Source organism: Mus caroli, unplaced genomic scaffold (genome assembly GCF_978045245.1).
Source record: "Mus caroli unplaced genomic scaffold, Mus_caroli_1 scaffold_1, whole genome shotgun sequence".
In the NCBI taxonomy this organism is placed as follows: Eukaryota; Metazoa; Chordata; class Mammalia; order Rodentia; family Muridae; genus Mus; species Mus caroli.
The window spans coordinates 116,243,390-116,256,764 of record NW_028227256.1 but is presented as its reverse complement, the minus strand read 5'-3'; the positions used below and the strand labels follow the sequence as shown (position 1 = coordinate 116,256,764).

Below are 13,375 nucleotides of genomic sequence, written 5' to 3'. Positions count from 1 at the left end.
TCTTCCGAAGGTCCAGAGTTCGGATCCCAGCAACCACATGGTGGCTCACAACCATCCGCAACGAGATCTGACGCCCTCTTCTGGAATGTCTGAAGACAGCTACAGTGTACTTACATATAATAAATAAATAATTCTTTAAAAAAAAAAAAAAGAATTACAGGAAAACACAACCAAACAGGTGATGGAATTGAACAAAATCATCCAAGATATAAAAATGGAAGTAGAAACAATAAAGAAAACCCAAAGGAAGACAACTCTGGAGATAGAAATCCTAGGAAAGAAATCAGGGACTATAGGATGTGAGCATCAACAACAGAATACCAGAGATGGAAGAGAGAATCTCAGCTGCAGAAGATTCCATAGAAAACATGGACACAACAATCAAAGAAAATGCAAAAAGATCCTACCTCAAAACATCCAGGAAATCCAGGACACAATGAGAAGACCAAACCTAAGGATACTAGGTATAGATGAGAATGAAGATTTTCAACTTAAAGGGCCAGTAAATATCTTCAACAAAATTATAGAAGAAAACTTCCCTAACCTAAAGAAAGAGATGCCCATGAACATACAAGAAGCCTACAGAACTCAAAGTAGACTGAACCAGAAGAGAAATTCCTCCCGACATATAATAATCGGAAAATCTAATGCACTTAATAAAGATAGAATATTAAAAGCAGTAAGGGAAAAATGTCAAGTAATACATAAAGGCAGACCTATTAGAATTACACCAGACTTCTCACCAGAGACTATGAAAGCTAAAAGGTAGTGGACAGATGTTATATAGACCCTAAGAGAACACAAATACCAGCCCAGTCTACTATTCCTAGCAAAACTCTCAATTACCATAGACGGAGAAACCCAAGTATTCCATGACAAAACCAAATTCACACAATATCTTTCCACGAATCCAGCCCTTCAAAGGATAATAAAGGGAAAACTCCAACACAAGGAGGGAAATTATGCCCTAGAAAAAGCAAGAAAGTAATCCTTCAACAAACCTAAAATAAGATAGCCGCAAGAACAGAATCCCAACTCTAAACAACAAAAATACAGGAAGCAAGAATTATTTTCCTTAATATCAATGGACTCAATTCCCCATTTAAAAAAAACATAGAATCACAGACTGGCTACATAAACAGGACGAAACATTTTGCTGCATATAGGAAACCGACTTCAGGGACAAAGAAAGACACTACCTCAGAGTGACAGGCTGGAAAACAATTTTCCAAGCAAATGGAGAAGCGCATTCCTTACAGAAACTTTAGTGAAGCTCAAAGCACACATTGCACCTCACACAATAATAGTGGAAGACTTCAACACCCCACTCTCATCAATGGACAGATCTTGGAAAAAAAAACTAAACAGAGACACATTGAAACTAACAGAAGTTATGAAACAAATGGATTTAACAAATATCTACAGAATATTTTATCCTAAAACCAAAGGATATATGTTCTTCTCATCACCTCATGGTAAATTCTCCAAAACTGACCATATAGTTGGTCACAAAACAGACCTTAATAGATAGAAAAATATTGAAATTATCCCATGCATCCTGTCTGATCACCACGGACTAAGGCTGATCTTCAATAACAACTTAAATGATAGAAAGCCAACATTCAAGTCAAGCTGAACGATACTCAATGATAACTTGGTCAAGGAAGAAATAAAGAAATCAAAGACTTTTTAGAGTTAATGAAAATGAAGCCACAACATACCCAAGCTTATGAGACACAATGAAAGCAGTCCTTAGAAGAAAACTCATAGATCTGAGTGCCGCGAAAAAGAAACTAGAAAGAGCATACACTAGTAGCTTGATAGCACATCTAAAAGCTCTAGATCAAAAATTCATCCAAGAGGAGTAGACAGCAGGAAATAATCAAACTCAGAACTGAAATCAACCAAGTGGAAACAAAAGGAATTCTACAAAGAATCAACCAAACCAGGAGCTGGTTCTTTGAGAAAATCAACAAGATAGATAAACCTTTAGCCCGACTAACTAGAGGGCACAGGTACAGTATACTAATTAACAAAATCAGAAATGAAAAGGGAGACAAAGCAACAGAACCTGAGAAAATCCAAAACATCATCAGATCCTATTACAAAAGGCTATATTCAACAAAATCGGAAAACCTGGATGAAATGGACAATTTTCTAGACAAATACCAGGTACCAAAGATAAATCAGGATCAGATTAAAGATTCAAACAGTCCCATATCACCTAAAGAAATAGAAGCAGTCATTAATAGTCTCCCAACCAAAAAAAGCCCAGGACTAGATGGGTTTAGTGTAGAGTTCTATCAGATCTTCAAAGAAGACCTAATTCTAATTCTCCTCAAATTATTCCACAAAATAGAAACAGAAGCCACAATTTCTCTGATAACTAAACCACATAAAGACCCAACAAAGAAAGAGAACTTCAGGCCAGTTTCTCTTACGAATATTGATGCAAAAATACTCTATAAAATTCTCACAAACTGAATCCAAGAACACATCAAAACGATCATCCATCATGATCAAGTAGAGTTCATCCCAAGGATGCAGATATGGTTTAATATACAGAAATCAATCAGTGTAATCCACTATAGAAACAAACTTAAAGAAAGAAAACCACATGATGATCTCATTAGATGCTGAGAAAGGATTTGACAAAATCCAACATCTCTTCATGAAAAAAGTCGTTGAAAGATCAGGAATTCAAGGCCCATACCTAAACATAATAAAAGCAATCTACAGCAAACCAGTAACCAATATCAAACTAAATGGAGAGAAACTGGAAGCAATCCCACTAAAACCTGGAATAGACAAGGCCGCCTACTTTCTCCCTAACTATTTAATATAGTACTTGAAGTCCTAGCCACAGCAATTAGACAACAAAAGGAGATCAAGGGGATACAAATTGGAAAGGAAGAAGTAAAAATATCAGTATTTGCAGATGATATGATAGCGCAGTAGCTGGATATAAAATTAACTCAAACAAATCAGTGGCCTTTCTTTACACAAAGGATAAACAGGCTGAGAAAGAAATTAGGGAAACAACACCCTTCACAATGGACACAAATAATATAAAATACCTTGGTGTGACTGAAGTGAAAGATCTGTATGATAAGAACTTAAAGTCTCTGAAGAAAGCAATCGAAGAAGATCTCAGATGATGGAAAGATCTCTCATGCTCATGGATTGCCAGGGTTAATATAGAAAAAGTGGCTATCATGCCAAAAGCAATCTACAAATTTAATGCAATCCTCATCAAAATTCCAACTCAATTCTTCACAGAGTTAAGGGCAATTTGCAATTTCATCTTGAAAAACAAAAAACCTAGTGTCTTAGTCAGGGTTTCTATTCCTCCCCAAACCTCATGACCAAGAAGCAAGTTGGGGAGGAAAGGGTTTATTTGGCTTACACTTCTATACTGCTGTTCATCACCAAGGAAGTCAGGACTGGAACTTAAGCAGGCCAGGAAGCAGGAGCTGATGTAGAGGCCATGGAGGGATGTGCCTTACTGGCTTGCTTCCCCTGGCTTGTTCAGCCTGCTCTCTTATAGAACCCAAGACTACCAACCCAGGGATGGTCCCACCCACAAAGGGCCTTTCCCCTTTGATCACTAATTGAGAAAATGGAGGCATTTCCTCAACTGAAGCTCCTTTTTCTGTGATAACTCCATCTGTGTCAAGTTGACACAAAACTAGCCAGTACACCTAGGATAGCAAAAACTATTCTCAACAAAAGAGAACCTCTGGTAGAATCACCATGTCTGACCTCAAGTTGTACTACAGAGCAATTGTGAAAAATATTGCATGGTACTGGAACAGCGACAGGTAGATCAATGGAATAGAATTGAAAACCCAGGAATGAACCCACACACCTATAGTCACTTGACCTTCAACAAAGGAGCTAAAACGTTCCAGTGGAAAAAAGACAGCATTTTCAACAAATGGTGTTGCCTCAACTGGCGGTTATCATGTAGAAGAATGGGAATTGATCCATTCTTATCTCCTTGTACAAAGCTCATAAGTTGATCAAGGAACTCCACATAAAACCAGAGATACTGAAACTTATAGAGGAGAAAGTGGGGAAAAACATCGAAGATATGGGTACAGGGGAAAAATTCCTGAATAGAACAGCAATGGCTGGTGCTGTAAGATCGAGAATCGACAAAAGGGACCTCATAAAATTGCAAAGCTTCTGTAAGGCAAAAGACACTGTCAATAAAACAAAAAGGCCACCATCAGATTGGGAAAGGATCTTTACCAGTCCTAAATCAGATAGGGGACTAATGTCCAATATATACAAAAAACTCAAGAAGCTGGACTCCAGAAATTCAAATAACCCCATTAAAAAATGGGCTACAGAGCTAAACCAAGAATTCTCTACTGAGGAATACTGAATGACTGAGAAGCATGTGAAAAAATGTTCAACACCCTTAATCATCAGGGAAATGCAAATCAAAACAACCATGAGATTCCACCTCACACCAGTCAGAATGGCTAAGATCAAAAATTCAAGTGACAGCAGATGCTGGCGAGGATGTGAAGAAAGAGTAACACTCCTCTATTGTTGGTGGGATTGCAAGCTTGTACAATCACTCTGGAAAGCAGTCTGGCGGTTCCTCAGAAAATTTGACATAGTACTACCAGAGGATCCCGCAATACCTCTCTTGGGCATATATCCAGAAGATGTCCCAACAGGTAAGAAGGACACATGCTCCACTATGTTCTTAGCAGCCTTATTTATAATAGCCAGAAGCTGGAAAGAACCCAGATGTCCCTCAACAGAAGAATGGATACAGAAAATGTGGTACATTTACACAATGGAGTACTACTCAGCTATTAAAAAGAATGAATTTATGAAATCCCTAGGCAAATGGATGGACCTAGAGGGCATCATCCTGAGTGAGGTAACCCAATCACAAAAGAACACACATGATATGCACTCACTGATATTAGCCCAGAAACTGAGAATATCCAAGATACAATTTGTAAAACACATGAAACTCAAGAAGAAGACCAAAATGTGGATACTTTGTTCCTTCTTAGAATGGGGAACAAAATACCCAACGAAGGAATTACAGAGAGGAAGGAAAGACCATCCAGAGACTGCCCCACCCAGGGATCCATCCCATAAACAACCACCAAACCCAGACACTATTGCATATGCCAGCAAGATTTTGCTGACAGGACCCTGATATAGCTGTCTCTTGTGAGGCTATACCAGTGCCTGGCAAATACAGAAGTGGATGTTCACAGTCAGCTATTGGATGGAACACAGGGCCCCCAATGAAGGAGCTTGAGAAAGTACCCAAGGAACTAAAAAGGTATGCAGCCCTATAGGAAGAACAACAATATGAACTAACCAGTACCCCCCAGAGCTGGTGTCTCTTGTTGCATTATGTAGGAGAGGATGGCCTAGTAGGACATTAATTGGAGGAGAGGCCCATGTTCTTGCAAAGATTATATGCCCCAGTACAGGGGAATGCCAGGGCCAGGAAGCAAGAGTGGGTGGGTTGTGGAGCAGTGCAGGGGCGGCGAGGGTATAGGGGTTTCAAGGATAGCATTTGAAATATAAATGAAGAAAAAAATCTAATTAAAAATTAATTAAACTAATTTGTCTGGTGTGATGTGGATGCTGTTTTCCTATAAAAGCCATCCCTTTATAAGTAAAAACTCTTCATATAGCCTATTGAAATCAATGCTTTGAAGATAAATTGGAGTTTTAAATTTACCTGAAAAAAGCTCCTTAAATAAGGAATGGGGTCGAATTTCCACGAGGTAGTTCTGTTTGAAATCCGATTCATTAAATTTAAAAACAAAAACAGAATTACCTAGTTTAATTGGGAGGACTGTGTGGTTCACACAGTTTTTTTATTAGTATTGAGGGGTCACATTCATTTTGATTGTGTATTGTCAAGTTGGTTGGCTCCTACCCAGTATCAGTGATGAAAAAGTTGATAACCTAGCTGTTATAGTTCTCTGCTATATTGCATGCTAACTCATATTACTAAGGATGTTAGGAGTATATTTGAAATATAGTAGACCTTGTAAAATGACTGTAGTTTTACGTAGTTCTGAAATTTTTGTTTTGAGAATCACTAGAAATATATATTAAATATAAAGCTTTAACCAGGAAAGCTGAGGCTTTCCTGTGGAATTGTACTTCTTTGCATCTCAGATGTAATCTAATTATTTATTCTCCATATGTTATTGTTATACTAAATATGATATATTTTGAAACATATAGCAAACATTGTTGAAATGTTAAAACAGATTAATGGTAGAACTTTAAAGAATACATGATTGTCCTAAAAATCTCTTAATACTCATGTTTGTACATGTTATGACAGTGTATATACATTATAACCCATATATTTCATATACAGCTATGGTATAAACTGAATTATGAGAATTGTTTTAAAGTTGTGTAAGGAAATAAGTGCCTATGTCGATAGCTATAAAATTAGCTAGGGGTTTTAGAACGTACAGTATTCTTTTCCTTTTATTCACTTCTGACCTGTAGTACTCCCCAGTGTTTTATAGTTGTGGGTGTCTTTTAAATTTTTTTATAATTTTTTAAAGATTTATTTATTTATTATATACAAGTACACTGTAGCTGTCTTCAGACACACCAGAAGAGGGCATCAGATCCCATTACAGATTGTTGTGAGCCACCGTGTAATTGCTGGAATTTGAACTCAGGACCTCTGGAAGATTAGTCAGTGCTCTTAACTGCTGAACCATCTCTCCAGGCCTTACATTTTTAAAAATAGATTATTTCACCATTCTTCAACTTCCCTTTCCTACTTGTGCTACTTTCAGTGCTTTGATTACCTCTCAAATTGATGCCTTTTTCTTTATGTGTGTGTGTGTGTGTGTGTGTGTGTGTGTGTGTTTGTGCACGCGCGTGTGTATGCCTAAGCATATGAGTACAGTTTGCTAAGTCCGTTTGGCTTATGTTTTTATAATTTTAGGGTTCAACACTTGGATAGCCAATTAGAGGGTTTATCCCTGGGAAAAATTTTGTCTCTGTTCTGAAGCATTGGTTGTTTATCTAGGGGTGGGACCTTATGAGTTTCCCTTTTCCCTGTTAGTAAGTCTGTTGTTACCACCATTGTTTAAGCAGCTAAATTGTTGGGGTATCATGAATGAAGCTTATCATTTGTAGAAGACGCACTCTCACAGTAGACTTCCTGGTTTGTTGGCTCTTGTAGTCTTTTTGCTCCCCTCTTCCTCAGTGTTCTCTGAGCCTTAGTTCAGGAGTTGTTATAGATGTATTCAGTGGAAATAGCATCCTCCCCCCATGATCCATTGTTTTTCTGCATTTTGACCTGCTGTTGTTTTCTGTAATGGTCTCAGTTGCTTTAAAGAGACAGCAAAAGTACCTGTTTGATAAGGGGATAAGAACTACAGTTAGCTCTGGGCATAATGAAAAATTTTAGGATGTAATAATGAATTATATTGTTTTAGAAAAAGGATGGTAGTAGGTACCTTAAGGTCCATGATTTCACTAGCCTCAGCTCTCACTGTATTCTTATATTCCTGGAAAATAAAGAAGATAATCTGGGAAAAATATGAATTACTGCATGTATGATCTTGAAATAATGTAGATGTTACTACATAAAACTTATACTCCACATAATCTTTTTGTAACTTGTAACTTTTTTATGGATCTAGTTTTTGACCTGATGTTTTCTTTACAGTGGCTTATCTCCTGCAGAAGCAGAATTTAATTACCTAAATGCGGCACGTACCTTAGAACTCTATGGAGTTGAATTTCACTATGCAAGGGTAAGTAAAGAAAAATAAACTTAGATGGTGTAATGCTTCTTTCCTTGGTATCAAGGATTCTAAAATCTTTTTAGTATGTGTATAGTGCTGGGGTTATGGAACCAGGGCCTCAAGTATTTTTATACTTAGCCATAAACTTCAACTCCTCAAAATTTTAATTTCTTGAGAGAACTAGGTAACAAGATAATTTGTGTCTGCTGCTGACATAGTTGCACTAAAACTTTCCTCCTGATAAGTACATGATGGCTGAAAATGAATTGTTTTTGTTTCTTTCAGGTGTTGGTTTATGTTGTAAACCAGTATAGACTGTTGGGCCAGTATCTTTAGAATATTTGTTTTGTAAACAAAAGGTTGTCTTAGGGCCTAGTTTTATCAAAATCTTTGCTAATCAATATCATACAAGATGCTCTCATATCACTGAGGTTTGCCGTTTTGTTTCTGACACTGAGCTATCTCAGGGTCAAATTTTATTTGTAAAGCCCATGTCTGCATGTCATATCTTTAAATCTATAGTCACTGCATTTTCATAGTGTAACTCTTTATCTGTTTGAAACATTTTTGTTTCAGAGATTGTTATCCTCTGAGCTTTAATCGTGAAAGGCTGTCCATCATATGTAGTTATATCCCTTTTTGTGTTTTATCAAGATTTTTATATTTCTTAGAAGTACTTGAAGTACAACTACTTTCAGTAAAATTATAGTCATCACTTGAGTCAGCAGTGGAATTTTTATTCCCTTTGACACATTCTTGAGCCTAATTAGGCTAATATTAGCCATAAAGGGGAATGTGATGGTTTGTACATTCTTGGACCAGGGAGTAGCATCATTTGGAGGTGTGGCCTTATTGGAATAGGTGTGACCTGGTTGGAGTAGGTGTGTCACTGTGGGTGTGGGCTAAAGATCCTCACCCTAGTTGCCTGGAAGTCAGTCTTCCACTAGCAGCCTTTGGATGAAGAGGTAGCACTCTTAGCTCTGCCTGCGCATGCCTGCCTGGATGCTGTCATGTTCCTGCCTTGATGATAGTGGACTGAACCTGTAAGCCAACCCCAATTAAATGTTGACCTTATAAGAGTTGCCTTGGTCATGGTGTCTCTTCACAGCAATGGAAACCCTAACTAAGAAAGGGAGTAAGAGCCACAATTTTCCTTAGTTAAATTATTTTGAACTTACCTTAATACAGAAATATGCATGTTCAATATCCACTGGGGAAGTACTCAAAGTTCTGTCCTACATTGCTTTTGTCACTCAGGGTTTCACCCAATCAGGTTCTAGGGAATGAGCTCTACCTTTTATGTTTCACAAAGTCTATGTCTGTCTCATTTTTGCCCCCTTTTTTACGACAGTGTTTCTTTGTATAGCTTTGGCAGTCCTGGAACTCACTTTGTAGACCGGGCTTGAGCTCAGACATAAGTTTTAACTGGACATTTTAAAGCATAACCTAATTTAAAAATGTGGTTCTATCAGTTATACAATTTCCTCTTTAAAAGAAAAAAAACCTACTGCACAAACACCAATGGGAATATGTACATAATAAACCCCAAATATGAAAGGAGGGTGAAGAAACTTTTTAAAAAAAAGGCAAAAAGTTAGAGACAATTAAGGAATTACAAGATATCAATCTCTTGAGGAAAGCAGACCATCTGGAATACTAACAGTGGACAGACAAGTCTGTGACACAGGCCCTTAATCCCGTGCACATGAGGCAGAGGCAGGCAGATCTCTGAGCTCAAGCCTGGTCTACAAAGTTTTGATGTTTGCCTTTCTTTTTTAATTAGGTATTTTCTTCATTTACATTTCAAATGCTATCCCAAAAGTCCCCCATACACCCCACTCCCCTACTTACTCACTCCCACTTCTTGGCCCTGGCATTCCCCTGTACTGAGGCATATAAAATTTGCAAGACCAAGGGGCCTCTCTTCCCAATGATGGCTGACTAGGCTTTTATGAGGCAATATCAAACTATTAGGATTTATTATTAGGTACAATTAAATTTTGTGTTATCTTTGAAATGTGTTTTTTAAAAAAATTAATCCTGTCTTAATTATTTTAGAGTGTCATGTATTTATTTATTTTGAAGGATCAAAGTAACAATGAAATCCTGATTGGAGTGATGTCAGCAGGAATTCTGATTTATAAGAACAGGGTACGGATGAATACTTTTCTGTGGTAAGGATTTCTATCAATACTTTTGTTTTTATCATAATATTACTAAGTATAATAATTCATATAAAAGTAAATAGTCTTTAAACTGGTTTAGTTTTGTCATCTTACTTGTGTGGTACAATATATATTTTATTTTGCCCTCTGGGAACCTATCCAAAGACAGCAAGGTAACTTATTTCAATTTGTCTTTTTTTTTTAAAATCTAATTATTTTTAATTTCATGTATGTTGTTGTTTTGACTGCATGTATGTCTCTGTGTGATGGTTTTGGGTCCAGTGGAAATGGAGTTAGAAACAGTTGTGAGCAGGCCATATGGGTGCTGGGAATTGAACTCAGGTCCTCTAAAAGAACCATCAGTGCTCTTAACTCCTGAGCCATTTCTCCAGCCCTCAATATGGTTTCTTAAAAGTATTAGTTGACAGAAGCCATGTAGTGAAAGTCAAGCAAGCATGTGAGTTTCCTGGAAAAAGTTCACTGTTTTGCATGGCTGCAATGGGTACACTCTGGAGAGGCCCAACCTCAGAGACTTCATCCCAGGTTTGCTTCTTGCTGCTGATATGCCTTTCCTGCTATTATTATATAGCCTAATGATCCTGGGCATCAGCCCACACAATTGGGCAATTTCCTTCAGATCAGCATGAATTTATTCTGTTTAGATGAATTGATAAATTTCTGATTTGATTCCAATGATTTTAGGAAGAAAGTTTTAAGGAGATGGTTGGTTTTACTTGTTTTGCCGTAAAGATGTAATGAAGTTAGAATTAAGAGTAGAATATGCCCCTTCCTCATAGAATAGTAAGTAAAGGCTGCATAATGAGTATAGGAGCCAGCAGGAACAAAGACTGGGAGAGTGAGAATGAATATAGGGAAGGCAGAAAGAAGATGCAAGAGACAGAATATGGAAGAGTTGCTGGTTAATACCATGCCAACAAGCAAGAGTATTTTCTCAGTGTCTTTTAAAGGTAAGCAAGATAAGCAATGACCACAAATGCTTATGTGGCAAGTCTATTATACAAAGTATCTATATTTGACCATTTGAAGGCCATTTCCTTCAGACTTGTACAGTCTCTCAATGAGATATGAGTAAGTGGAGGAATTGGGCAGGCAAAATGCATGTCTTAATTAAAAACAAAGCAGATGTCAGTAGGCTCATTCATAATTAGTCACAAGCAAGAAGTCACCAAGGTTAATTCTGGATGTGCTACCCACATGCCCCACTTTTTCAGTCTATACAAGCCAAATCTTTCTCAGCTATTGGCACAGAAAGACAGTGCCTGTCTTAGGTGTCTCCTCAAGATGCATGGACCTTACCCATCATTGAATGAATCCTAGCATTCATGCCCTGTCAACCTCTGAAAGAATCTTACCAGTCTTTTATCTATAAGAAGCACTTTTTTAGTCACTGAGCAGAAATGGTCCTGTCTTAGATTGCCATCTGAAAGCACAACTCTTACCTGTCTTTGGTACACAAATAATCTTGTATATCTCATATTTGTGGCCTGTCTTAGGTTGAGAAGGCTTTCAAGATGAGCTACCCATCAGTGACTACCAACTTCTGCTAGAGAAGGCTTTGGAGCTTGAATTTATGAAACTTTGCTTTGATATCTGTAAAATCTCTGATGATTCCTTTCAAAAGAACAGATAATAGACATGCCATAAAAAGGATCATAAAGCCAAGTCCTGGCAAGCCCAATAAGAGAGATATAAATGAGAACCATGAAGAAAAAATGGCCTGTAACTTTTAGAATATCATTTGCAATGCTAGACAAACACTTTACAGTTAAACTTACAACCTCCTTATATAGGGCTATTCAATCTAAAGAAATAATAGTATTATGCCATATACCTGCAGGTACTGTTTTACTCTGGTCCAGTTATGCTGACTCTTATACATTTTTGGATTTATACAAATCCTTAGTTATTGAACAGAATGGCTTCTGACTTTCATTCCTTGTATCTCATCCCTCCCTCCCCCCCCGTGATCTGTATTATATCATATAAATGCGTCAGTTCTTTGTTCTAGCTGATTGTCTAAATCCTAAATCCTCTTGTATGTTGAGGACATTGCTTACATTTTCTTCAAGATAATTAACAAAAGTAGCCATGTGCATCTCTTATGCTAAAGCTAGTATAAAAGTAGTAGCACTGGGTAATAAGTGTTATGAGAGCAGCAACATTGGCAATGATCAGCCCAACCATACATTTGCTCCTTGCCAGAGCATGATCTAATTCTTACAATATTTGTACGCCTTTTTTAGAATAACAGGGTTCAGATAAATTTACAGGAATTGTAATGAAAACTGGTTGATGTACTACAACTACAGATTAACTATCATACAGTGCAGAAACACAATTGGACAAAAGCAATAAAAATAAGAAACTTTGACCTCATTATCAGAGCCAATAACAAAGGTAACATTCCCAATTAGTAAAAGATTAGGATGTCACATTTACTTTTACCCCCAAACCTGTTGCATTTTTTTTATCCACAGAAAACATAACATCATACAAGGCAGCTGCAGGTTTCAAATATGTCCCTGAAAATGTCCAGAATCAGCCCTTCAGAGTGAGTCGGAAAAACTGGTCACATAAAAGGGAAGAGGAGGGTCATTATAACAACTTGTCTATTTGATTGATTTTTTCAAAGTAGGTTCCACAGTCTCCTTGTTTTCTGTCCTGCAAGGTCTAAGAGCCTGAGACAAGGCAGCCTGTCAAGTCTGAGATAGAGGCTTTCCCATCTTAATGCTTTGTACTACAGTCTTAGAGATATACTTCTTCCTAGTCTGAGAGTCCACAGAAACAAATCCAACATTGGTACTATTTCTTTTCTTTTTTTTTTTTTTTTTGGTTTTTCGAGACAGGGTTTCTCTGTGTAGCCCTGGCTGTCCTGGCACTCACTTTGTAGACCAGGCTGGCCTCGAACTCAGAAATCCGCCTGCCTCTGCCTCCCGAGTGCTGGGATTAAAGGCGTGCGCCACCACGCCCGGGTTGGTACTATTTCTAGTAAAACAAATAGGTAGGCCCTCACCTAAAGCAGTGTAATTCACTAATTTGGAATACTTCTTAGACTAAGGAAATCCTAACAACTGAATATTATTAGAAGTCACAAGCATTTCTGGCCTTGAACATATAGAAGGAATATATGCCTAATGCTTCCTTATTTTCATCACTGGGACGGACATTCAGCAAGATCTCAGTCAGCATCATTCTTTGTCCCAGCATCAGCATGTCTCACCAGTTTCTCTGGCAACCACCTCACTTCTTCAGGATCTAACATGTCCTCTTCCCCATATTAATACTGGGTCAGGATTATGTTATGTGACACTAAGCAGGACCTTCCATTTCAACTGGGCATAAGTGTGCTGAGTTGTAGGGTGCTATAGACACTCACCAGCAGAGAGCCCCAAGGTCAAAAAATTAAAAATAAAA

General features: G+C 37.6%; 1 protein-coding gene across 3 annotated transcripts in view; it reads left to right on the top strand.

Annotated features, from left to right (window-relative positions):
* The window catches only part of Ptpn4 (protein tyrosine phosphatase non-receptor type 4), a 189,483-nt gene that overhangs the window by 86,031 nt on the left and 90,077 nt on the right, over nucleotides 1-13,375 (top strand). For all 3 annotated transcript variants that reach the window (XM_085840534.1, XM_085840532.1, XM_085840540.1), the window contains exons 9-10: nucleotides 7,697-7,784; nucleotides 9,861-9,949. In XM_085840534.1, coding sequence (XP_085696660.1) covers nucleotides 7,697-7,784; nucleotides 9,861-9,949 — 177 coding nt within the window. The remainder of the gene's footprint in view (nucleotides 1-7,696; nucleotides 7,785-9,860; nucleotides 9,950-13,375) is intronic.